Source organism: Amblyomma maculatum, chromosome 9 (assembly GCF_055883805.1).
Source record: "Amblyomma maculatum isolate TAMU_Amacu chromosome 9, ASM5588380v1, whole genome shotgun sequence".
NCBI lineage: Eukaryota > Metazoa > Arthropoda > Arachnida > Ixodida > Ixodidae > Amblyomma > Amblyomma maculatum.
Genome location: NC_139352.1, coordinates 7,022,762 through 7,049,541, shown reverse-complemented (window position 1 = coordinate 7,049,541; position 26,780 = coordinate 7,022,762). Strand labels below are relative to the sequence as shown.

At 46.3% G+C, this 26,780-nt stretch overlaps 2 protein-coding genes across 2 annotated transcripts; both read left to right on the top strand.

The window, feature by feature from the left end:
• Positions 1 to 3,654: 3,654 nt before the first annotated feature.
• Positions 3,655 to 13,905, top strand: LOC146178187 (uncharacterized). Its single transcript, XM_084578006.1, has 3 exons — positions 3,655 to 3,760; positions 4,718 to 5,034; positions 9,574 to 13,905. Exons 1-3 carry the CDS (start codon positions 3,695 to 3,697, stop codon positions 10,562 to 10,564), a joined length of 1,374 nt encoding a protein of 457 aa, XP_084434132.1. The 5' UTR covers positions 3,655 to 3,694; the 3' UTR covers positions 10,565 to 13,905.
• A 10,880-nt stretch (positions 13,906 to 24,785) lies between these two features.
• LOC146178186 (kelch domain-containing protein 3-like) lies at positions 24,786 to 25,895 on the top strand. Its single transcript, XM_084579646.1, has one exon. The coding sequence runs from the start codon at positions 24,786 to 24,788 to the stop codon at positions 25,893 to 25,895; it is 1,110 nt and encodes a 369-aa protein (XP_084435772.1).
• The last annotated feature ends 885 nt before the right edge of the window (positions 25,896 to 26,780 follow it).

The window sequence follows — 26,780 nt, the reverse complement described above, 5'->3', positions numbered from 1 at the left end:
GTGATTGATTGATTTATAGGATGGGAAAGGCGCGGTAACTGTCTCACTTTGTTTTATGTGGACACCTCAACCGCGCCGTAAGGGGACGGAGGAAGGTGGGAGTGAAAATGGAATGAGAGAAAGAGGAGCAGTAGTGGAGAGCTACGGAGTGATTTCGACCACCTGGAGATCTTTCAGCCCCGCCGGGGTGGCGCAGTGGTAAGACGCCCGACTACTGTGCCGGAGTTCCCGGGTTCGAACCCGACCTCGGCGGCTGCGTTTCAATGGAGGCGAAACGAAGTGGCGTCCGTGTGCTGTGCGATGTCAGCGCGCGTTAAAGATCCCCAGGTGGTCGAAATTACTCCGCAGCCCTCCACTACGGCTCCCCTTTCTCTCTTTCCACTTTCACTCCCACCTTCCTCCCTTCCCTTACGGCGCGGTTCAGGTGTCCACAGAGCAAGTGTGACAGATACTGCGCCTTTCCCTTCCTGAGAACCAACCAACCGTCTTTCACGTGCGCTATCGCACAATACACGACAATTCGTTTCCTCGGCGGCTGCGTTTCGATGGTGGCAAAACGAAGAGACGTCTGTGTTCTGTGCGATGTCAGCGCACGTTCAAAGATCCCCAGGTGATCGAAATTACTCCGTAGCCCTCCACTACAGCTCCTCTTTCTCTCTTTCCGCTTTCACTCCCATCTTTCTCCTTTCCCTTACGGCGCGGTTGAGGTGTCCACAGAAAACAAGCGAGACAGTTCCCGCGCCTTTCCCTCCCTATAAATCAATCAATCCTCTTCGTTTCGCCTCCATCGAAATGCAGCCGCCGAAGTCGGATTCGAACCCGACCTCGACGGCTGCGTTTCGATGCTCCAATAAGACACAAACGATGAGAGGCAAATGATAGGAGAGGAAGGGTAGGCTTTTGTCATTCTCTTCTAAGAGAATCTCTCTAAGAGATCCAAAAAAATCTAATTATTTTCTTTTTTTTTTACCTTCAAACTTTTTCAGGGTCATATTTCCTTCCATGCTGACGGCTTGAAAACCTGGAGTAGTCAAGAAATGGTACTCCGTAGCAGAACAGAAATAAAATTAATAACCAGATTTCATTATTTCTTGGAGCAATGCAATACGTGCCTGAATTTCTGTTTCCTTTCAGCGAGCGCTCTTGCAAGTACGATTATTGTGCAGGTTGCATCATAGATAGTAGGTACAGCCTCCACTCCTGGCCCTGGCCTTCTGGAGGAATATGGTGAGGAGGAAACAATTCGGCATATGCATTTTTTAGACTGCTTATTTATGAGTGCAAAAACATTATATTCCTCCGAACAAAATTCATTGTAACATATTGAACCAGCGAAAGACACAGAAACACAAGAAGCGAAGTACACGGGACGTGCCTTCGAGCGAGTTTTTAGGGATGTATTAAACTTCTTTCTTGTGTCCTTTTGGAACTGTTGGGTTTGGTTTGGTTTGTGAGTTTTAACCTCCCAAAGCGACTCAGGCTATGAGAGACGCCGTAGTGGAGGGCTCCGGAAATTTCGATCACCTGGTGTTCTTTAACGTGTGCACTGACATCGCACAGCACACGGGCGCCTTGCTTTTCGCCTCCATCGAAAAGCGGCTGCCGTGGCCGGGATTCGATCCCGCGTCGAACAGTAGTCGAGCGCCGTAACCACTGCGCCACCCCGGCGGGGTCTCTTTTGAGACTGTATTCGATGTGTGTGTCCCTGCATACTGTATGTGGATTGCCATACTTCACGCGCCGTCTGGGAGGTTAGCTGAAACCTTGGTCTAAAAACATGAAATTCGAGGTAAGTCGTGAGCAAAAGTGGTATACAACACTCAGGCAGTGACAGAGCTCGGGAAAACTACATCGAAATGCCATCTAGCGAGAGTGTAATGGACAGCGACATCAACAAATTTGTGTGGATAAAATAGAGCACCGCCAGTGTTGTCTCGATCTTAGATAGCTGTTACTGGACAAAGTTGGAATGCAGTTTTCTCGAGCTCTGTCAGCGGCTGAGCGTTGTATACCACTTTTGCTCACGAATGTACATATGTCGTTCAATCTCTGTCGCGCCCTAGCCTTCACATTGCCGACCATTGCCGACCATACGTATATTATATGCAGCTAAAAATCAAATGACGCCACCTGTACGCTATACAATGAACGATTGCATCACAATTTTGACACGAAAGTCAGGAAAACTTGCGCCATATGAAGGTCGGCCAGTGGCAAGTAGCTATAAAAGAATGGCCTACAGTCGGTCCCGGATATATCGAAACCGAAGGGGGTCGCTAAACAGTCCGATATATCGATAATTCCATATATAGAACATAACATCAAAGAAGCTCCACTATGGCCCTGAAGCGTGGATACGTATCATGTACCCACGCTAACGGCGCAATTCATAGAGTGACATGCTGGCGTCGTCATACTAGCAGTCCACCGCCACGAGTCGCACGTATAAGCACAGGCTGGCCGAGCGGCCTCTCACCAGGCGTCGAAATGAGGGCCGCACTGGGCGTATTCCTCGTACCCCGTACGTTCGTGCGAATATCTAGTGTGAATGTTGATGGGTTGTGTGGCCGATCAATTGTATTTACGTAAATAAACATTTTCTAAACACGCCTCCATATGCTCCACCGTGATCGCGCGTGCGCGCTCCAGGTACTCATAGGGACAGAACGGAGCGTCGGGGCTCGCGCTGCTCGCGCCTCACACTTCGCGTCGCGTATCACAGGCACCGTTGTGGTTAGGGTTGACATCAAAGCTGCTGCGGATGACGCTTTGGGAACTGTCGCCGCTGATCAAGAGAGGTTTAAATTTGTTATAGGTGCCACTGTGAACGATATAATGAACTTCATACAGAGTACACTTGATTTCTCCGTTTTGTTCAACGGCGACGCAGGACACGTGACAGCCGCCTATATGGTTCGCTCAGCGAGCCTGCCTTCACCTCACACGTGAATCAAGTTTCGATTTCTCTGCATGGCAGCATAGTAGTGGTGAAAACAAACTCTCAGATCTAGGGGCACTTTCAATAGGACTCGGCGCTCACCTCGTCAAGTGGTTTTATATCGTTAGCGTTGCCAACAGGTGTCCAAGCCTGCGCAGCTGACCCGGCTTAATGAGGGAAAGTGATCGAGGGGGTGCCAGAGGGAGAAGCGCTTCTTGCAAGGGCACGACGCGCAGTTCGATATATCGAATGTTCTGCGAAACGAGAGTTCGATAATCGCGAACACCTCTCACATACTTTTGCATAAGACTTTCAAGGGGATATTTGTGCATTTAGACATAAGCAATAACTCGGTATATCTAGTTTGACATATCCGGGATCAACTCTATTAAGGTTGTCTGAAGTGGCTCAGTCGCGGATGGGCCTGGATGCAACGTAGGTATTCGACTCTCTGTGTTAATCATAAGTATGATGTAATTCATCTTTTTTTGTCTTCGCTCGGTAATGCCAGCAAGCACTCCTGCTTTTCGCTTAATATGTGCCCAGACATCGGCATCCAACTCGAGTACCGGTGTCAAAAAATGCTCGAAAAGGTTCTCGAATTATACGAAGGTACTCGAAGGTTCGCATAGGTGCACAATTTTGCTCTTTCCTTTTTATGCTTAAAATTCGCACATATTGCATTCCACCTCCACCTCTTCTTTCTGGTGCAGGGATCGCGCTTTGCAGCGGTGTCATGACGAGGCCGACCTCGGCATGAGCGACGTCCGACAGCGGGAACCGGCTTTCCTCTGGGCAGGAGAGGCGGCTGGCCGCGGAAAGGTGGGCTCATCCAGCGGCACTACTGTCGCCGCTGCTTTGCGTGCGGGATTGCGTGGCTCCCACAGTGTGCAGTGCAGATAATGTCAAGCTAAACGCTAACAGGCATCCCTAATTGTTAAATATCATTGCTGATGCTTAATCTCGAACGCCAGGATAAAACTTCAACGGCGTTAGACAATTTGCAACGAATGACAGGCACACACAAGATACCCTTCTAGTGTAATGCAGGTAACGGAAACTGAGAGATGGCGCCATCATATGGCCTTATGCCCAATAAAGCTATACGCAAGAAAAATAACAAAGTTTTGACTTCGCGTAAGAATATCCTATAAAAACCGGAAATCTTAGCGGCTGTTGCACCGTTACCCTACCAATGCAGAATTTCTCCCTGTTGCATTGAATAGGAACACAGTGTAGTAGTAAATGGCTAGAGTCTGTTTCGTGAAGAGTCAGCGTTCCAAAAAGCCGCATGTACAACCAACTGGGCCCAGTTCTCGCTGTCTTAGCGTGGTGCCAGCACAAGAATAGACAAAATGACAGACAAAAAATTGCATTGTCACTATGAAATCGTCATTGATACAACGTCCAGTTTGGCCGATGTAGTTCCATTCATAAGAAAAAGAGAACAGAATCGTGTAAATAATTCCCTATTGGCATGCGCAGAATCACGTCTTGTGCTTCGAGCAGATGCGGCAATACAGGTGTTGATGACGTAAGCGTACTAATAGGTCTTTAATTTGTTTGTGTCTATCCTTGTTCTGACGCCACTCTATATACAGCTATGTACCAACCCATTCATATACAACCTGTCTTAAAGTAAATGGCGTAACATCGTGGTTAGGATTATCTCGATGTTTTCCGACTAGACGCATAATAAAGTCTGAACGTAATGCACACTCTTCGGTAGAATGACCGGAAGCATTGTGAAGACCTGTGTAGAGTGGGCACCTTGTGCAGGTGAGCGACCAGTGTCTGTGGGCCGCGTGCAAGGCCATGACCACGGGCCTGGTGCTCATCGTGATAGGCGCCTCGATGGCCACCGTGGGCTTCTACTCGGACCACTTGTCCACCGTCGAGGAGCGGCGAGGCAACAGCACCGTGCGCGTCAAGAATGAGCACCGCGACCGCCACCTGGACAGCCTCACCTACCTCGGGCCCCTGGTCATGGGTCTCGGGGGCTTCATCATCGTCGCCACCTGCGTCATGACCTTCGAGGCGCGTGACACTTCGTCCTCGTCCGCAAAGCTCGTCTCTGCCTGGTTCAAGAGGAGCAGGTGCGAACTTTTATTCTAGCAAAGAAATCTGCCAAGTTAGATAGGACTCTCTCAGTGGTGCAGAAAGCCAAATGCAGAAAGCAATAAAACTCCATATAGCTATGCGCAGTGAAAATGAATGTGATTGACACAAGATTTGCGTACTTCAAAAGATGCAGTCCTTCGTAGCCTATCGGTAAATGCTTAATGACTAAGGGTGACAGTGTACGCACATATTTACATACACGAAGAGTTCCCATTTGCAAGGGTGAAGGAACGGGCTAGTTGGTAAATCATCTTGGAGGGCAAAACAGCGGACTTCAAAACACAGACACAGAAAGGGAACGGCAACGCAGCGCTGTGTTGTCGTTCCCTTTCTGTGTCTGTGTTTTGAAGTGCGCTGTTTTGCTTTCCAAGATGAGTTTCCATTAACGTGGGTTTTGCGTGATTACATGACGGGATCGTAGTGCACATGCACAGAAAGTTTTAGGCATAATAGCGCTTTTTTACGTTTGCGACTTTCAGCAGCAGCATTGGGTACTAGTGCATGTGAAATCCTTCGTTTCAGCCGAGCAAGTTGTTACTACGGCTGCCACTGCACTTTTCACCAGTAGCTGTACATGTGAAATTGAAAACTAAGGAAAATGAAAAAGGGCCCCAGGGAAGTATCAATGCGCTAGTCAGATTTTGACAAGATGACTCTTGTTCGTTTTTTGGTTTGGTTTGTGAAATTTAACGTCCCAAAGCAACTCAGGCTATGAGAGACGCCGTAGTGGAGGACTGCGGAAATTTCGACCACCTGGGGTTCTTTAACGTGCACTGAAATCGCACAGCACACGGGCGCCTTGCTTTTTGTCTCCACCGAAAAGCGGCCGCCGAGGCCAGGATTCGATCCCGCATCATTGGCCACAATAGTCGAGCACCCTAACCACTGCGCCAACCCGGTGACGCTATCTGTTTTTTTTTTTTTCGGACTAGTTGCTCCCCTTTTGTGGGTACGTGCCATGTGGTATTTTGTAAACAACAACAACAAGAGGAGAAAGAGTAAGCTTTAATTTAGAGCTATTCGTGGCACTACTAAAGCCTAACAGATGCTCCAGCTTATTTGCAACTGCTCAGAGTTTAACGGAAACAAGTTTAGAGCTTAATCGCCCTCTTGTATTTAACAATATTCACAGACTAATTTTTATCATAATTAGAACGCATTTCAACTAATTTGAAGGAAAGTATACTTGCTAGAGGAATGTACACTTAACTATTTTGTAAATATACGGCGTCGGAGTCCTCACGCTTTTTTTTTTTACATGCATGCTTTTATTAAACGCGGAAATTATATTTCTATGCTATAAAAAGGCCAATAAATATTACCTTGAACAATAAATAGGGGTATCTACAACCGTCAAATAAGACTTTGTGCCTACATGCGACGTATAGGAGAGAGAGATATATTTTAATGGCAACAGGAGATGTCTGCGACGTATAGGGCATTTAAAATATTCGCAACGCTATAATAGCGTGCTCCCTAAGTATATGGAGGTGGTGACACGTTGATGTAATTTCTCTTAAATCCGTTTTCACGAAAATCGTATACTAGAGCTTTCCATTCAATTTCGCTCAGCAGCGTGCTAATGAGGTTTAGCACTATTCCAAAGGGGCCTAATCGTCCTGTAAACCAAAAGCAAGACCAACTTTTTGTTCGACTTCAGATGTTTGCTTTTTTTCTTCGCTCATTCGACAGCTAAAGTGCCGTCGGTCACATAAAACAAATTTTTGCGGCGATGCGGAAGTTTTGGAAATAAGCTCCGCATTTAAAGACATGGCGAACAATGTTATTAGGCAGTTTTAGAATAGAGGGACCCTATCGGTTAAGAGGATGTAGTAAATGCGTAGCGTCAATGCGCTGGCGCAGAGCATTGCGATGAATGGGCGAGGAGTACGGAAATCACTGTGCACGCGCATTTGCGCCCTGCTATTACCCTATTCTCCTGACCGATAGGGTCCCCCTATTCTAAAACTCCCTAGCAGAGAATTTTAGCGTACCATGATTCGCAATCCGTCAGTGTGACCCGCTACCGCGCGCGGCCGGTGAGTATAATACCCTCTTATTGGTCCCGATGCGACAGCTCTGTGTGCCAACGTCCAGCGTGTGGCTTCATCTAGCGCCGTCAAGACGACCTGGCCATGCGCAGTGGAACGTGCGGCGGCAGCGCGGTAACGGATCGCGGATCGCTCTGCACTAAAGCTCTCTAATGGCTCCCGTCTGCGGTTCCCTTTGCGGATCCTCGTTCGCGTATAGGTAGCTTGCACGAATGCCGAAACATTCTGGGTATTCTTGGGTAGACCATCATTTTTCTGTACAGTGCAACCGTGGAGCGGGCTGCACAAACAGTGCCGAAACGATGATTTACTGCGCGGTCGTGGGCTGTAACAGCCGAATACAGACTAAAGCTGAAGTCCGGACGAGAAGACTACGGAGTTTTCAAAATACCAAAGGTACGCTTGCAATAATGCGACCAAGGAGCTCTCAGAACATCGCCGGCGAGAATGGCTTGCATGCATCAACATGCCATTCACTCCAGACAAGTACCAAGTGTGTGCACGTAATTTAGTGTCAGGTACGTAAACTATTATTGATGTACGGCAGCCCGTACGTCACACTGGTCAATTTGTTTACATTTTCGCAGGCGTGAGTCTTGCGGCAAGAATACTTACTCCCACTGTGGAGGCTTGCTTAAGCTTTGCGAGTGGTTGACCTGGGCAGAGATCACAACAAAATTAGCATCGCACCAAAATTTTATCTCCCCAGAATGTCATTTCAAACGCTTACCTGTGTTTTGAGAATCACTGTTCCGGCTGTGACCGCTTCGAAGCCCGGCTCGCGCACCCAGCCACACGGTACGTCGCTTCAAGAGCTTTCCTGGCTTTCAGCTGCTGCCAAGTTATGAAACTTGTCCTTAAAACAAGAAATTCATGGATATCCGCGATGTCGGTGGACGGCCACACGTTCATATTCATGACACAGTCGTCCGCGCGCCTAGCGTGAAAAGGTCCACGCCGCACTGTTTTATCTTCTCTTCATACCGCTCGCGATCTTTCGGGCCCAGTGTTGCGGCATATGATCTTAAGGAAGTTGCAACCATTTTACGCGCACGTATTACACCAACAAAGTGACCTCGTGATAGCTCGATCGACTGTCAAAACTGCTCACTCGGTCTCCACGCAGTATATATACGCTGCTACATGCAGCTGCACCGTCGTCTGCTGCATAGTGCGGGGATATGGCGGCCTACCCAAAATGCACAGCGTTCGTGCAAGCTTCCTATAAGCCCTTTGTGACTGCTTTATCATTAGTCTTCTAATTTACTCTATTATATATCACTTACTCATGAGCATACAGTAGTAATCTATCACATTACAAGAAGGAGAACGCGCCATGGATAAAAGCTTAACTAAGCCGTAAGATCCGTATAACTCGTGCTATGGTCTTTCCAGTTGTGATGTATGGATGCGAGAGTTGGACTGTGAAAAAGGCTGACCGCCGAAGAATTGACGCGTTTGAATTGTGGTGCTGGCGTAGACTCTTGAGAGTTCCTTGGACTGCCAGAAGATCAAATCAGTCGGTATTGTCGACCATAAACCCTGACTGCTCATTGGAGGGTCAAATTCTAGAGTTAAAGCTCAGCTACTTTGGTCATCTGATGAGAAGAGAGGAGTCGCTGGAGAAAGATTTGATGTTGGGAAAGGTTGAGGGTCGCCGGAGAAGGGGTAGGCAGCGAACGCGATGGTTAGATGGCATCCTCGAGGCACTGCAGATGAAGTTATGTGATGTTAGGAAGATAGTGAGAGACCGGAAAGCGTGGCGTGACATGGTCCATAGGGTCACGAAGAGTCGGACACGACTGAACGACTGAACTGAACTGAAAGCCGTACGAACGTACAGTCGTGAGCAACAGTGGTATACAACACTCAGCCGGTGGCGGAGCTCAAGAAAACTGCATGTCATTTTTATATAGCAACAGCTATCCATGCTCGAGACAATAGTGGCAGTGCCTCATTTTGTCCACATGCGAGTGCCGATGTCGCTGTCCCTTACGCTCTCACTAGATGGCATTTCGACGCAGTTTTCCTGAGCTCTGTCACCAGCCGAGTGTTGTATACCACTTTTGCTCACGACTGTACCTGCATGGCCTAGCGGTAGCTTGTCTGAATCTGGATCAGGTACCTGGTTGGAATCTTACCCTCTGTAAAGTGTCAGGCTGGCTTGTGACGGCACGCGACCCAACGACCAACCACTGCCGGGCCATATGCCTGTCAGAGGCATGCACGCTGCTTTTCGCTGGCAGCAATTATACAACGTCGCCTGGTTTTCAGTTTAATGGCAGACTGAGCGCTATGGCGTAAACTTTTCTGCAATTACAGACTAGCACAATCCTGCCGGCAAGGCTGAGTGACTGAGGCTCATCGCAGTTAAATAATCATTATTGAGTGCAGGATGGCTTTTCTGTGATAACCCACATCTGTAGTCTAACCCACGCATCATGACGCGATTTCATGTCGCAGGTCGTACGTGGCCCCTCGACCTGAAATCAGCTGCCAAGGCACCAGCGTGAGTGACGTATCCTGGGAGCGTTTCTTGCCTGGTACCCGCCACGACTCCACCGTGACGGAGGCGGACCGATCGGCCGTCACCAGCGCACTCATCAGCTTCAGCAAGAACCTCCAGAGCAGCTTCGAGTCTGGTCGGCTGCCCTGTCCTGGCGGCGTAGGGGCCGCGCCGTCGGGAGGAGGTGCCGGAGCCGAAGGGTCGGCTACGGGCAGTCCGCGAGACAGGCTGCATCGGTGCCAGTCCGACCCTAACGTCGTCGGGCTTGGCGTGGCCGGGGGCTCGCCTACTTTCCGCGAAGCGGCCGCGCCGACTTCGCCGCTCAAGAAACGCGAGGAGGCTGAACGCGAGTGTTTCCTGAAGCCGCCTGCTAATCCGCAGCTGCTGAGACCGCGGCCATTCAACGTGTCTCCGCACGACTATCGCAAGGTTGTGTCCGTCGACTGCGCCTCGCCCCCCGTGCTGGAAGCTCCCACCGCTCTCGGGGACAGCCACCCGGCTCAGTCTACCTCCTCTCACGGCTCGATGGCCATGGACGTCTACCTTCCTGAAGGTTCAGTTACGCTCAAAGTGAAGACGAAAAAGCACCGTCGCGACGTCTCCCCTACTGGCGCGACAACCAGCGGTGGTGTCGCCGGCGGAAGTAGGAAAGGCAGCAGGTCTTCGGGTGCTTCGAGCAGGAAACTATCCAGGGGCGAGGTGGGATCGGGTGACAGCTATTGTTCCACCGAGTCGGACACGTCGCCGCGGAAGTCCCGAACGTCCACGCCGCGAAAGTCGGACGCACATTCGCTACGTCGAACGTCGACGAGTGCTTCGACGAGTCCGCGCCAAAGTCAAACCGACGTGGCCAGAGGTTCCGTCCTGACGGCGACCAAGTCGGCGACAATGAAGCGCCATCCGTTCACGAGACAGAAGGCGCTCGACTCTCATCACGCTGATTGCTGAATTGTTGCACACTGTGTCGTGTTGGAGCGACGCGCACGCACAAAAGATGTCTCTCACTGTTAACCGCTTGCTCGCTTCCTAATCCAGAGCAGAGATGTTATCCTGCTGCAGTAGTGAATTGGTCTTTCGGCTTATTTTCAATTCATTCGTCTCGTAGTGCTGGCAGTCAGACGCTGAACTCGCCTGGAAATGATCGGTTACCTCTACGAATACAAAGGCATGCCATCAATATTTGCTCAGAACGCCCCATGTTAACAGTGTTTATATGAGCAAGGGGGCATTCCGTCCTCTTTGCACTCACCAGGAACTCGCACAATCTCACATCAATGATAAGCAGAAAATGCTCGGCTAGGGATATATCTGAGAACCGGCTTGTGAAACCGCAATATGGATCCAGGCGCCACTGTTTTTAACGTCTTCGAAAAAATATCGTTTGAACTATTGACAGTACTCATGAGTCTTAACGCATCTCACATCAATGATAAGCAGAAAATGCTCGGCTAGGGATATATCTGAGAACCGGCTTGTGAAACCGCAATATGGATCCAGGCGCCACTGTTTTTAACGTCTTCGAAAAAATATCGTTTGAACTATTGACAGTACTCATGAGTCTTAACGCATCATGTGGGAGACCTAATTTGTCGCAACCGTTTTACAACCCGTTGTCTTCTCCTTAAACCTTATGCGTGGCTATAACTAAATCATAAATATTATTTGTTGCCACGAATGTCTCAAGGCATTGAGTAGACGCCGTCATGACAACAAAATCTGTTTTTTAAACGCATTTATTTATTCTAGGTAAGCACTTCTCTGTGCTGGAGTAGGTAGTAGGCAGGCGGTTGGTTTAGGTAATACTTCATCTCAGTAAAAACGTTCAGCTCTGTGAAAGCCAGAGCACATTTAAGCTGCAGTCTTATCCAAGATTCGCATAACTGTTCGCAGGTGCACATAGTCGTAAGAGAAAATAATATCCCTTGGCTACATTTAACTGGGCAGAAAAATTGCTGATACCTTAGAATAAAGGGAGAAATTATACAAAGAATTCTAACAGTGAAAGCGACAAAATAAACACTACTTTATTTATTCTAATAATTCAAGGGTATCTAGACCGTTAAAACGAGTCGTAGCAATCATGCAGTATCAGATGTTGGTTACGACAGCTATGAACGATGTAAGGCGAAAAATCCTGGCGATAAAAACGGGCAGGTGTATTTGCTCTAACGCTATCATTAGTAAATTGTTGTCATTCATACAAAATTCAATTAAGTCGGCGTTTTGCAATTAATCAGAAAGTTTGTGCACAGGACGACACCTGTGTAAAATTTGCCTTTTTAGGGTGCTTCATCTTGACATGATATTTTTGAGTCGAACGTCACGTGAAGTATGAACTGAGATGTCGAGTCCGATTTCCTTTTAATGCGTCATCTCTGCTGAAGGCCACTAACAGGCTACGGTTAAATGTAGCAGGCCCTTTCTGACTATGTGAGTTCACAGTTCTTCACCCCCCTCCCCCTCCAATTCTGTTCAGTCGTCAATTCAAAATTAAACTGCCTATTATTGCGCAAAGCGTTTCTTGACAGCATCCTCAATTTGCGCTAGGATCCATGACGCTGCAAATTCTTAAACGCCTACTTAAAGGAGGCATGATTATGGAAGGTGTTTGTATGCAAACCCTTTTATTTATTGTTTCCAACTTGCCGGTCTATGCTATTGCCGGTAACGTACTTTGCAGCATATACAATACGGTAGTCAGTAACTCATAATGGGAATAGCATTACGAATTCGATCGTTGCTTCGCTGACACCAGCTCTGGCTCTTACAAAGCTGCTTCGTTTTACTAAGAAATGTTAAGGTGCCAATGGACGCATGTGCTGTGAAAAGAGGTGTCATACTGCGTACGTCTGGCGTTCATTGCCTAAAAACATCCTGCAAGTTAATAGCAAGCAGTTCGCTGCGAAGTTTTGCCAACAGAGCCGCCGAGAAACGTTTTTGTGATGGTGAGAATGTGTTAACACTCGGAAAGAAAGCGTCGGACTTGGACAGGGAACCGTAAGACCGCACCGCCAGCATGTGCTGCAAGTCGAGGAAAGTGACGTGCGTGATAGACAGGGAAGATGTACTTTTTTTCCCGCTTTGCGGACATGTTTGTTTTTGCCACTGCGTAAACATCGGATGTGCTTGCCGGTCGCTGTGTATCGTTACCAGGGATGATCGATGCGTCATTTGTAACAGTGGTGTCAGTGCAGAGTCAGCAGACCTCCTCGTCTTTGAACCAAACAAATCAAACAGTGTCTTTCGTTTTGCATGGTACCAGAAAATGTGTGTTCTAGAGGGCATGGCGGTTCGGCGATGACAAAGCGCACGACTTGTAACGTTGACATCAATCCCTTTTATGCGTTATATGATAGTCATCAATTCAACCGAAGTGAAGCTGCCACTCCGAGAATATAACAAACGTACATCATGGGCTGGTGCTCACTGATTTAGTTGGTCTCGTATATGTATAATGTTTGAGCACTACGCAATGCTCGCCTTAGCTGTTTTTGCGTGTATCGTACAACCAACTGAGTTTTTTATTGAAGGAACTATGGTGGCGTTGCAAGCGATGAAGGAATTAACTGGTTTAGCATACAGTTACAGTCATGTTCATCTAGACATTTATGCTCCTTTGCTTTGGCTAGTATATTGTATATTACGTAAGCGATAAACATTTTGTGTCTGCTTCACTGAGACAAAAACAAAACCTATACTTTAGAGAATATGCCGCAATGTTTCGTTATAATGATATGCGGATAAAGGCAGGGCCGTAAACAATCTTCCTTGTCGCTCGAAACTTCTACCTTATTGAAATAGAATTATTTAAAATGAACTGATAGCAAATGAATAGTAGTCAAACCAGAACCATTAAACATTATTGCCAGCCGCCATGCACCAAGAAATGCAACTCAAATAAACAATTTCTCTTTAATAAGAGAATAAGCTTAGAAACTAGCACAAAGTAAATTGAGAGCTTAATGTTGTGAAGTCCATTTAGTGATGTCGCAGCAAAGTGTATTGGAGAATCACAGAGAGTTCACGAAGAATAAGACTCGAAGAGCGGGGGCGAAGGAGGCACACAAAGCACATGGTCTTTGGTGTGGTTCTTTTGTCCTCGTCCATTGCACCCTATTCCTTGTCAATCATGTATGTACCGTCTAGCCCAAACAAGAGTTCTGCTTTAAAGTATTCGAGATGAGATATTGAACAATGTGATATACATGCATACTCATTAATCCAGACGTGACCCACAGAATCTCAGTGATTAAGTACAGCATAGGCTGTAAAAGGAGCTTCGGCACATTCACACCTTGCGATTTGTTTAGATATTCTAAGTATATAGCTCTAGGAACTAACTTAGGAAAGTGACTGCGACATTTTTAACCCAGAGTTTTATTTCCAGTCCTCACACAGTCATCACTGCTCCCCGCCTTCACCTGATGCTACTTTATTTAGGGTCACAATGCTCAAAGCTGCATTATCTTAATGGCGCTATATTACTAGCGACGGCCTCCACACGTAATAAAACATTGCTTCCCTGAACCCAGTTAAGCCAGATAGAGAAAGTTTCATATCTACTTTTTGGTGCCATGTAGCTTTCTTAGACTTAATATTTGGTTTACAGGCCGGAGAACTTTTCATTGTCCGTTCTTATGAAGAGAATCTCGTGTTACTTCAGTTAAGCCACAGGATACGCAGTTTATATTATGTAGGAGCAAGTAAGGATGCTGTCTTTCAAACAAAGAAATGTACAAAAAAATTCACAGGTAATGTTCGGAGAGTTTTGTTATTTAAACTAAAGCCCGACTTTCATACACGCACTTATATCCATCCTGTAAGATATAGGGGTGTCACGGTGTCTGTACAGTACCATAGTTACTGCACATGCATTTATCATGTCTAAACATACAGAAATTCCTGTCACACCCACCAATGAGTATTCTACTCAATGTGCCTATCTATCCTGCGTTACTAACGAGTGCATAGAAGCATCAGAGGGGCTGAATAGAGCAAATAGTGCTAAATGCTTAGAGGAGAATGCGCTACTCCCGTCATGGCTTGGTTTAGCTCAGCCACGCACATTCCCTCCACGAGGATACTTCAGGTGCCAGTATTCCGTGGCAGCGCGATGGCAGAAATCAACTCAGCAGCGTACGTTTTACGTTTGTAGCACAAATAGATACGACGAATCCTTATGACGTTACTATAGCAAGCGAAATGGAAAAAATGGCGACGCTCTCGGCTTCACATATGCATTAGAAAACAAGAGGCATTATGCGTTGTATGAACAAAGGTGCAAAACTGTCTACGTAATCATGGCCGGGTGTATGGCTATACTACGTAAAGTCCATTTATGAATGCCAGAACATTCAATCATCTTCATAGCGTTGTTTTTGCAAACATTCATTACAGGCGGATTTACATCACCTGAACCGCAATAATATAGAATGTTTAAGTCACTCACTGCTATCCGTTAGTTTTCTGTGCGCTGAGGGTTAACAGAGCAATACGTAAACAAAGTGTGTATCTCATTTCGAAAAAATCAGTTTGGTAATCGTTACTATTTATGCCGAGGCCGAAATTTAGGCTTGGCTCATTCTAGATTTATCCAATGTGGCCTCGGTAAGGAAGCCCCCAAACAAGTATTCATGCAGTAAGTAACTACCTCGTTATTGCTTCCTACTTGACAATTTAAGACCAGATGGGTCTGTTGCGCATTGAAACTGTCAAAAAAATTGTGGTTTTATACGCAAGAAGTTTATACAACCAACCACAAGAGACGTTATCTGTTAAGCACGCTGTGCGAGCCTATTATTTGTGCGCCAAATATTGCGCAATATCAAATGGTTAATCATCATGTTTATAAGATAAAATAGAATTTCGCCTCTGAAAATGTGTGTACAAGTCTCTGGACATTCCATACAACCTTGTAGTGTGTTTTATACCTCGCTCGTTGTGTTTAAACTGGCTACCTGTTGAGCTCGGTAATGGCGGCAGCACAGAAGTGACGTAGAGCATGTGGCACGTGATATATATGTTCTCGCCTCCTTTCCTCGCAACGCCTAGAACTTTTTGCCTCACAGCACATAGAGTTGTTCGTATTTTTCCTTCTTATCACGGAATCCAGAAGAGTTGTGACATTAATATGTGCCAGCATTTCTGGTGTTAATATATTACACGTGTCCTCAACGCACAACCTCAACCTGTAGCAATACGCCGGTGCGAAGCACCCTGCCTTCCTCACAAGAATGTGCCCTTCACCAAGTGTTTTTACCCTCACATATTTTAGAACTTACTGTGATCTGTAGAGAAATTATGTTCAATTTGTAGATGACGACTTTCAATCTCACGATGTCACTGCCGGCACTTTGTATGCGTCAAACATAGATGCCGATATCATCACACTGCAGTGTCGCAATTAGTGTGGTTATTCTTGCACATTCTAGGACAAACGTTCAATTAGTGCGAAAATTTGCAAAGCAGAATATCATTTGACCGTTATATGACCCGGTGAGTGTCCCATTAGTGGGTTATTTAAGGTCATGGTTTGGTTCGCAATGTTGGTTTTGGAAACATGGTTAAGGGAAGAAATTGTCGAGGCGAGCACAAAGCATTGTCTCTAAGGGACGAATTATGGCGATCGTGATTAATCAAATCTACAAGCAGTTCAGAATGATAATTTTTTTAGTTGAAAAAAATGCAAAGAAGTATAACAATCATAATAAAATATTGTTATGTACCAAAATTTTAACGTAGCTCGTAAGCTTGGATTTTACGCACTGCCACAGCTAACTGACCATCAGGAGTAGTCAAAGTCTCACAATAATGCACAGGTGATGCAAAATGCCGCGTAAGTAGCACTGTGAAAAGCGGCCCCTCACCCGTCTTGGCTCATTATAATGAAACCTACGAACAATTCGTAAGAATATTACTGTTAAATAATTGCCAAGCGAGCTTCTGCGCCCCAAGCAGTTATTCACTTTCAGGTACCAAACTGTAATTCATAAAAGCGTTAGCTATTTTAAACGCAGACGAGGAGATGATACCAACGGTATGGACATGTGATCAGGAGCTATTAAATATTTGGTGCGGGTTCAAAGATGGAATGGCCAAATCCGCTTTATCCCTAAATTATTACTGGAGTAGAATCTGAATTCACGCGAGGAGTCGACACGACCGAGAGAGTTTTATCACTATTCTAAACTAGCAGCGTTCACCATCAATGAACGCAAGCGCCAAAAGAATGTTTTACAACGTATATGGCGATATGTTACAGCACAGTGCAGACATACATGTCAGCACTTACTGTTGATGAGACGGCTCAAACATGTTTTCATCGCCTAGTTGTATACAACGTCTTCATAAAAGGCCCCATGTCGGGAATTCCGCCTGACGCATATCATGCATGTGGTCAGAAGAAAACGATACAACGCCTTTATATCATTGTGGCGTCCTCACTATCCCCACTGTTTCAAAGAATCACTAATGAATCATCACTCACAAGTTTTGCTTTCTGGTTTTTACCCGAAACTACCCCGTATTCGTGAGCGCACAAACTACTATATTCGTGTATTCGGGAACAGTTCTTTACACCTCATCAATCGATTCCGTCGCACCATGTAAGGTTCTGAGTGCATAAATTCATGTTTGATGATTGTGTTAACTTCGTTGTCTTTTTTCCTGGCGAGTTTTCTCTCTCTCCTGCACTTCGTTTGCGACTTTATACTGCTCGTTTCTAGCACATGGCTGCTCACCTTCCATACCTTCATTTATACGAAGACTTGGTAACTTTTCCTCCTTACGACACTGGCCTCAGCATACCCGCACAGTGCGCGTACATGGTAACATGTTCACAGTAGCACGCTATCAAGCACGAAACGGTAAGCGTACGTGGCAGAGATCGGTAAGTTACCGCGGAGCAATATTAGCTGACTTCTGCTGAGAACTGGGGCCCTGTACCGCTGTTCTCACCAGTCGTAGGCTAATATTGCACGAACACATACGAACACATCGTGTGGCGATTCGTCACTTGCAGCAAGGACACCACAGATGGTTGTGCAGTATAATAATTGCAAAATCATAAACACTGTCACTGATAAACCGCATTGTCAAGAATCAATAATCACAGAAAAGTAATTTTACTCCTCAAAAACTCATTACGTGGCGTAACCTGGTGGCACCACGGAGGGTTCAGATGGCAGAGTCTCAACTGCAATAAGGGATGACGATAGAGCTGGAAGCACAGGATAGTATTTTCCTAGCTTTCCTAACAAAGCAATCGCTATAGAGAAAAAAAATATGTTCTCTCTCAAAGAAGTACTCAATTTCCGTCTTTTGATGCATTTATTTATTTATACAAACGATCGTTCATTTATATGCAGAATGCGTGCATCATCTTGACTAGATCATCGCACAAAAAATAGCTTTAGAACGTCGAAAAAAATTTTCGCAATAAGCAACAAAATATTTACGGGAGAGAACGTCGATCTTCAATATGTCCAAAACTTTCAGTTCAGTTCAGGCGTTCAGTCGTGTCCGACTCTTCGTGACCCTATGGACCATGTCACGCCACGCTTTCCGGTCTCTCACTATCTTCTTAACATCACATAGCTTCATCTGCAATGCCTCGAGAATGCCATCTAACCATCGCGTTCGCTGCCTACCCCTTCTCCGGCGACCCTCAACCTTTCCCAACATCAAATCTTTCTCCAGCGACTCCTCTGTTCTCATCAGATGACCAAAGTAGCTGAGCTTTAACTTTAGAATTTGACCCTCCAATGAGCAGTCGGGGTTTATGGTCGACAATATCGACTGATTTGATCTTCTGGCTGTCCAAGGAACTCTTAAGAGTCTTCGCCAGCACCACAATTCAAACGCGTCAATTCTTCGGCGGTCAGCCTTTTTCACAGTCCAACTCTCGCATCCATACATCACAACTGGAAAGACCATAGCACGGGTTAGACGGATCTTGGTTGGCAGACTAATGTCTCTGCTCTTTACTAGGCGGTCAAGGCTAACCATTGCTCTCTTTCCCAGAAGCAGGCGTCTCCTAATTTCATGGCTGCAGTCTCCTTCCGAGGTAATCTTGGCGCCCAAGAACAGAAAATCTGTCACAGCTTCCACTTCTTGTCCATTGATGCTCCAGGACTTGATAGGGCAAGACGCCATGATCTTCGTCTTTTTAATGTTCAGTTTAAGCCCGAACTTCTCACTCTCTTCTTGTACGCGCATCAGAAGTCTCTTGAGTTCCACTTCACTCTCTGCCATTAAAGTGGTATCATCCGCATATCTAAGGTTGTTGATACGTTTTCCAGCAATCTTCACTCCAGCTGAAGACTCGTCCAGACCGGCCTTTCTCATGATGCACTCTGCATATAGGTTAAATAGGCAGGGCGACAGTATGCAGCCTTGCCTCACCCCTTTCTCAATCGGAAACCAATCAGTAAGACCATGCCCAGTTCTGACTGTGGCCTCTTGCCCTTCATAAAGGTTCCTGAGGAGACAGATGAAGTGAATTGGAACTCCCATCTCTTGGAGAGCTTGCCACAATCTGCTGTGATCTACGCAGTCAAACGCTTTCGCATAATCAATAAAGCAGAAGTAAATGGGTTTCTGGAACTCTCTTGCTTTTTCCATGATCCAGCGAAGGTTGGCAATTTGGTCTCTAGTTCCTCTGCCCTTGCGAAACCCAGCTCGCACGTCCGGAAGCTCCCGATCCACATACTGCTGCAGCCTACCTTGCAGGATTTTTAACATCACCTTGCTAGCATGCGAAATAAGCGCGATCGTGCGGTAGTTGGAACAATCTTTGGCACTGCCTTTCTTTGGAATGGGGATGTAAACTGACCTCCTCCATTCCTGTGGCCACTGCAGGGTTGTCCAAATCTTTTGACATAATGTATGCAGTGTGTTAACAGCGTCGTGGTTGAGGTTTTGAAGCAACTCAGCTGGAATACCATCAATTCCGCTAGCTTTGTTCTTAGCAAGGCTGGCTAAGGCCCATTCAACTTCACTCTTCAGGATGCCCGGCTCGAGATCAGTAATCACAACCGTCCTATGTTGGGTTTGCACATCCGGGTCCTTCTTGTACAGTTCTTCTGTGTATTCCTATCCCCTCTTCTTTATCTCTGAGGCTTCAGTGAGGTCCTTGCCTCGTTTGTCCTTTATCACGCCCAGCTTAGCACAGAAGCTTCCTTTGATATCTTTGATTGTCTTATACAGAGCTCTTCGTGTTCCTTAATTGGCTGTTGTCCTCAACTGCTTGACCCTGTATGTTCAGGAAGGCATTCTTATCTCTCCTTGCTATTTTCTGAAAATCCGCATTGAGAACCTAGTATCTTTCTCTTTCCCCCATACCTTTTGCCATCCTCCTTTCCTCAGCTATTTGCAAAGCCTCTTCAGATAACCAGTTTGCTTTTTTGCATTTCTTTTGCTTTGGAACTACCTTAGTAGCAACTTCTTGTATTATATCACGAACATCAGTCCACATCTCTTCGGGCTCTTTGTCTTCTAGATCTAATTCTTGAAATCGATTCCTCACTTCCACAGCATATTCTAATGGAATCTGATCCAGATCATACCTGAAAGGCCTTCTAGTTTTCTGCGTTTTCCTCAATCGAAGCTTAATTTTGGCAACAAGAAGATGATGATCGGTGCCACAATCGGCCCCAGGCCTTGTTTTTACTGCTTGTATAGCGCTTCTCCATCTCTGCCGGCAAATAATATTGTCACGTCTCGGTAGAACACCAAGGAGAACCTAGCGATAGATGGTTTGAATGGTCGACCAGAACAAGTCTTGCGTTCAAGCTTCTTTCACTTCCAGGCTCGAGCTTGTCGTCTCAGATGTCATCTTTTGCGTCGTCTTCTATATGCGTCAATATAATCGATCTGATTCCTGTACAGACCGTCCGGTGAAATCCATGTGTACAGGCGCCTCTTGTGCTGTTGAAAATGAGTATTCGCTATGGTCAGGTTGTTTTCTTGACAGAACTCTACTAGCCTCTGCCCAGCTTCATTTGGCTCACCAAGACCGAACTTGCCTGTAATTCTGGATATTTCTTCACTCCCGACCTTAGCATTCCAGTCTCCTATGAGAAAAACGACGTCTGATGATGGGGTGGGGTCTAAAAGGCATTGTAGGTCCGCATAAAATCTCTCAACGTCGGCTTCTTCAGCAGCAGTGGTCGGTGCATAGACTTGGATAACTGTTATGTTGAAAGGGTGACCTTGGATCCGAAGTGAAATCATTCGGTCGTTTTTAGGGTTGTACCCTAGCACTGCTTTGCCCATTCTTCTGTTTACTATGAGAGCGACCCCATTCCTTCTCTTGGGTTCGTGCCCACAATAAAAGACATAATGGTCGCCGGAGTTAAATTCTCCCATTCCGGTCCACTTGAGCTCGCTGATACGCAAGATATCAATGTTCAATCTGTCCATTTCTCGCTTCACGATGTCCAGTTTACCTTGCGTCATAGATCTTACATTCCATGTTGCTATGTGATATATCTCCTTGCAACATCGGACTTTCCGGTCGCTTCCCGACACATCCACAACTGAGCGTCCTTTTGGCTTTAGCCCAGCCGCTTCATTCGTCCTGGAGCTACTAGGAATCGCCCTTTGTTCATCCCCAGTAACATGTGGGACGCCTTCCAACCTGGGGGGCTCATCTTCCGGCGCCATATCGATAATGGTATTGTGACTGGTCATAGGGTTTTCTTGGCAGGAAATACTGGAGTGGGTTGCCATTACTTTCTCCAGTGAATCACATTTTGTCAGAACTCTCTGCCGTGACCTGTCTATCTTGGGTGGCCCTACACAGCAGAGCTCACGACTTCATCGAGTTTCGCAAGCCCCTCCGCCACGACAAGGCAGTGATCCATGAAGGGGGTCCAAAACTTTGGCGATATATATATATATATATATATATATATATATATATATATATGTAACACAGGACGTTCCACGTCCGCCGCTATGGTTGAGGGCGGCGCTGGTGAACACTCTCAAGGTTCGTATACAGGCAACATTAATACCCGAGAAAGTAGCAGGGGGGACAGCGGCCGATGTAGCTCAGTTGGAAAAGCACCGGACGCGATATTCGGAGGTCGTGGGTTCTGTCCCCACCATCGGCACGTTGTTTTTTCTTCTACTTTGTGTTTAATTATCTTTCCCCTAAGCAGATTGCATTACTCATTTCTTTGATTATCCAAGTAAAAATTAAAAAAAAAGACTTAAAACATAATCCCCAATGCTTTCCTTGGCGTCGCCGACTGTTGGCTTCTTTCCTTCATATATATATATATATATATATATATATATATATATATATATATATATATATATATATATATATATATATATATATATATATATATTTGTGTGTGTGTGTGTGTGTGTGTGTGTGTGTGTGTGTGTGTGTGTGTGTGTGTGTGTGTGTGTGTGTGTGTGTGTGTGTGTGTGTGTGTGTGTGTGTGTGTGTGTGTGTGTGTGTGTGTGTGTGTGTGTGTGTGTGTGTGTGTGTGTGTGTGTGTGTGTGTGTGTGTGTGTGTGTGTGTGTGTGTGTAAAATGAATCACCAAGAGTTTAAAAACATAACGGTAAATTTATTTCGACGTTTCGACCGGGGTCCGGTCTTTTTAAAGAATGAAGTACATGTTTGAAAAAGACCGGACCGCGGCGGAAACGTCGAAATAAATCCAGCGTTATGTTTTGAAACTCTTGGTGATTCATTTTAGATTTATCAATCAGTTGTCACCAGCTCTTTCTGATATATATATACATATATATATATATATATATATATATATATATATATATATATATATATATATATATATATATATATATATATATATATATATATATATATATATATATATATATATATGGGGGGGGGGCGTGCCTTCTGGGGGTGGGTTAGTGTTAAGGGTATGTAAGCAGATAGCGGAGCACGACAAAAGGATGTTTTTTTTTTTCGAAGAGTTTGCCACAAGGCATAAGTTGAGAAAGGGGGAGTGGGATGCAGGAGATAGAAAGTTAAAAGAAGGAGTGAAGTCCAGTTGTGCTCATGTATTCGAGAAGGTTGGCAGTATAGCGATTGTCCATTGTCCATTTCTCATAATCACTATCGCGATTCCACCGCAGGCCCACCTTCATGATTATCCGTTGCCTAATGTGCGTCGTTGATGGACACGTCCACAACAAGTGACGCACATCGCAGACGTCAGGTGGAGTCTCACAGTGAGGGCACCTGTCAGTCACTGGTAGATCTTTTTCCCGCCATCGATGTCGAACAGATGGGGTCAGAGCCGCCCTTGCCCGGATCCTGCGCACTGTCACCTCCTCCTGCCGAGTAAGCCTACGGGGGAGAGGGTGCGAACACGGAGGAATGAGCGCGTGTTCGCTGGCGCAGAACTTGCGAATCGGAAACGTGGGACAAGCACACGAAGTGGCGTCCGTGTGCTGTGCGATGTCAGCGCACGTTAAAGATCCCCAGGTGGTCGAAATTACTCCGTAGCCCTCCACTACGGCTCCTCTTTCTCTCTTTCCACTTTCATTCCCACCTTCCTCCCTTCCCTTACGGCGCGGTTCGGGTGTCCACAGAGCAAGTGTGACAGTTACTGCGCCTTTCCCTTCCTGTGAACCAATTTATTATTATTATTTATTAACGAATCTGGGGGAAGAGGGGAAGGTGGTGGATCGCCTGATGTGTTTATATGCGTCATAGCATCTGCTTGTATATTATGTGGATCGCGAGCATGGCCGCGAATCCAGTGTATGCGAATAGGACATGGGTACTTTGAACATAGCAAATGTATGGACTGTGTTATTTGGAATGTGCGTCGAACGGCCTTAAGCTGTTTAAGGGCAGTGAGAGAGTCTGTGTAAAGATGAACTGCATTGAATGTAGGAACTTGTGGAAGGGAATGTATGGCATTGTAAATTGCTTGAAGTTCCAGTGCCAGAGGGGTGCACGTATCCGCGGTATATGCCACGTGAGTGTTGAGATGCGGATGAGAGTGACTATACACAGAAGTAACTCCTCGCTCTGCAGTATGTGATGCCAAAATAACGGCTTGAGGGGCAAGTTGGTGCATCATCGTATTCAGATATGTGTGCGCGTGTGCTGTGTTCCTTCTCCTGTGTTTGTGTTTATTTGCGCCACATATCTGAATAGTATGTGATGCATCGGTATATAATATGCACCCTTTAGGCAGATGTGTGGATGATGCCGACGGGGAAGCAGTGGGGCGATTTTTCGTGAGCTGGCAGTACGACCATGGAGGTAGTGTCTCTAAATGATGTAGTTGTAAAGACTGTTTGCGAGCTCTGTTTGCCATCCGCTGATCAACGAGTTCAGTGAGCGTATTTACCTGGGCATGCTCCTGAAGTATTGGTATGGGTGTTAGGCGGGGAAGATATGTTATTGCACGCATAGCCTCACGATTGATGGCCTCAAGGGAGTCCCACTGTCTGCGGGTGAGACGTTGAAACTGTGCCTGGTATATTATACGTGGCTGGAGGACAGAGCGAACAAGCTGGCGGGCCGTGTGAGCACGCGCGCCGCCAGAGCGCATAGCTATGCGACGAATGAGACCTAAAGTAGCGTGAGCGGTCTTACGGATGGCTTATCGAAAGACGACGGCGCTGAAGCTGTTGTGCTGGTGTGCACTGGTGTTCAGGAGGTGTTCTCGACTTTGAAGTGACACTCCTGTCTCTCGGGAACGCCCCGTAACACAATATTCACAGCGTTATGCCACTTAATAAACGATACCGCATGGAGACAAGGATATACCTTTCACGACTTCCTCTTTTTTTTTTTCCTGCCTTCTGACAGTGTGCATCTTGCACCGTGCTTTTCATTCTCCGCAGAATAAATATTATCAAACGGTATTTTCCTTCTGTTAACCATTATTGAATGATTGGAATAAAGCTAATGTGAATATTACAGAAATCTAGCCTTGCGCGCAGAGAAGGGAAATTGTTACGGCAGAATCCACTATGTTTATACAAATATCAGTCCCCAAAAAAAGACGAAGAGTCCTTTTCCCGCTTTTTCTCAGCGGGTATACGCAACTGAATCGCGGTGGTTCGATGTGGCATGTTAGTCGAGAGATCGAAGGAAGTGTTGCCGCACTTAAATAGATCCCATTCTTTTTCGTGAGAAAATTGACAGCCTCTGCAAGATGTGGACGTCGCGCTTGAATGGTGTTCCAAAACTCGTCGACGGCACAGCTGTCTCCATCCATGGCAAGATCTACTCTTTCGACTTTCACAGCACGGACAGAGCTCGCACGTCAAGTAACCTCGTTAACGTGTACATCTTCGACCCCACCTCTTACCGGTGGGATATGGTGCAGACGCAGGCGCTGCTCAACGGCGAGCCAGTTGGTATCTGTCGCCACACAATTGTAGGCTACGGCCACTGCGCCTACTTGTGGGGCGGCTGGCGCAGGGGGATTACAGAGAACATACTTTATTGTTTCGACACCCTCACCATGACATGGAGTCGTCCGAAGGTGTCTGGCGAAGTTCCGACGGGAATCTGCAGCCATTCGGCCTGCGTGTTAGGTCACCGAATGTACATCTTTGCTGCCATTTTGAGCGGTAGTTCTTCGCATCCTGCATGGTTCCTTGACCTGGAGACAATGAAGTGGCATCGCGTTCCCATCAGTGCGCAGACCCCGGCTCAGCGCTGCTTCCACACGGCGTCTGCCATCGGTACCCGTATGTACATTTGGGGAGGCAGCGTAAGACATCCCTTCCTGCCCCGTAGCTTTTTCTGCGACGGCACCCTGTACTACCTGGAAACGACCACCATGACGTGGGTGCGCCCAAAGGTAGAAGGGGCTCCCTTCATAGGTCGCCAAGGCCATTCAGCCTTTGTGTACAACGGTGAGCTCTACATCTTTGGAGGATGGAACCCAGTGTTTAAAGGCTACTTTAACGACGTTCTCAAGTACAACCCTGAAGAGTCGTGCTGGAGCGAATTGAAACCATCTGGCACATGCCCGTCTGCCAGGTTCTCACATGGCTGCTCGATCATTGGCGGAAGGGTGTTTGTCTTTTGTGGATGGGGTCCGCTAGCCAACCTGACAGACGGCAGGACGGAAGAGCTGCGGACGGACATGCATGTCTTGGACTTAATGCCGACACTGAAGAACTTGTGCGTACTGGCTGTCATCAATGCGCGACTGGACGTAGACCGCTTACCAGCGATTATTAGGAAAGAGATCAGCGTCATTACCGCCAATAATCGTTGTTTACGGAGTTATGTTACAGTTCCGTTTAACTAACTGCTTTGACGGAGATATAGAGCACTATAACGGAGCCAATGATAGCGGCGCTATCAGGATAATGATACCATTGGCGATCAAACTTCCGCAAGAAATAAATTTACCTTAACATCTTTTTTAACAGCAACCTGCTACCAGCAATATGCTACCTGACCAGACGAGATTTTCTCAAACATTAAATTTCATTTTATTTTGTAAACCATCGTTGCGTTCAACTCTGACGCAAAAACATCGCTGTCGAAGTGTAAGTAGCTTATGTTTGAATTCTTATGAGCCACGATTTTTTTACGATAACAATGCAAATGTAAAATTAGGAAAATACATTTCCACGTATCCATTTTACCCAACATTGGTGGCGTCTCGAACGTTTGGCAGTTATTTCAATTCAAGCTTGTGAGCCATTATATTTTCCTATGGCGAATGACTGCGACTGTTTTTCTTTTGGGGTGGTTCAGATTGGAGAGGTGTTGCAGCACAAATTATTTCGGCTATATATATGATTTTATTTTATTTTATTTGTGGGGTTTAACGTCCCAAAGCGACTCAGGCTATGAGAGACACCGTAGTGGAGGACTCCGGAAATTCCGACCACCTGGGGTTCTTTAACGTGCGCTGACATAGCACAGCATACGGGCGCCTTGCTTTTCGCCTCCACCGAAAGGCTGCCGCCGAGGCCGGGATTCGATCCCACATCCTTGTGAACAGTAGTCGAGCGCCGTAACCCCTGCGCCAACCCGGCGGGGTGGCTGTATATATATGATGGTCCTCGGAAAACAATACAGACTCAACTGTTACTTCATGTCTGCTCTCTTTGCTGAAACTCGATAATATCTCATTTCGTAGTAAACACATGTGACGCACTGACAGTAGAAGTGTCAAACGAAG

Coding starts and splice junctions, on each gene's coding strand:
- LOC146178187 (XM_084578006.1), top strand. CDS start 3,695: ATGAGCGACGTCCGACAGCGGGAACCGGCTTTCCTCTGGGCAGGAGAG. Junction 3,761..4,717: donor AGGCGGCTGGCCGCGGAAAG/GTGGGCTCATCC, acceptor CACCTTGTGCAG/GTGAGCGACCAGTGTCTGTG. Junction 5,035..9,573: donor GCCTGGTTCAAGAGGAGCAG/GTGCGAACTTTT, acceptor TTCATGTCGCAG/GTCGTACGTGGCCCCTCGAC.
- LOC146178186 (XM_084579646.1), top strand. CDS start 24,786: ATGTGGACGTCGCGCTTGAATGGTGTTCCAAAACTCGTCGACGGCACA.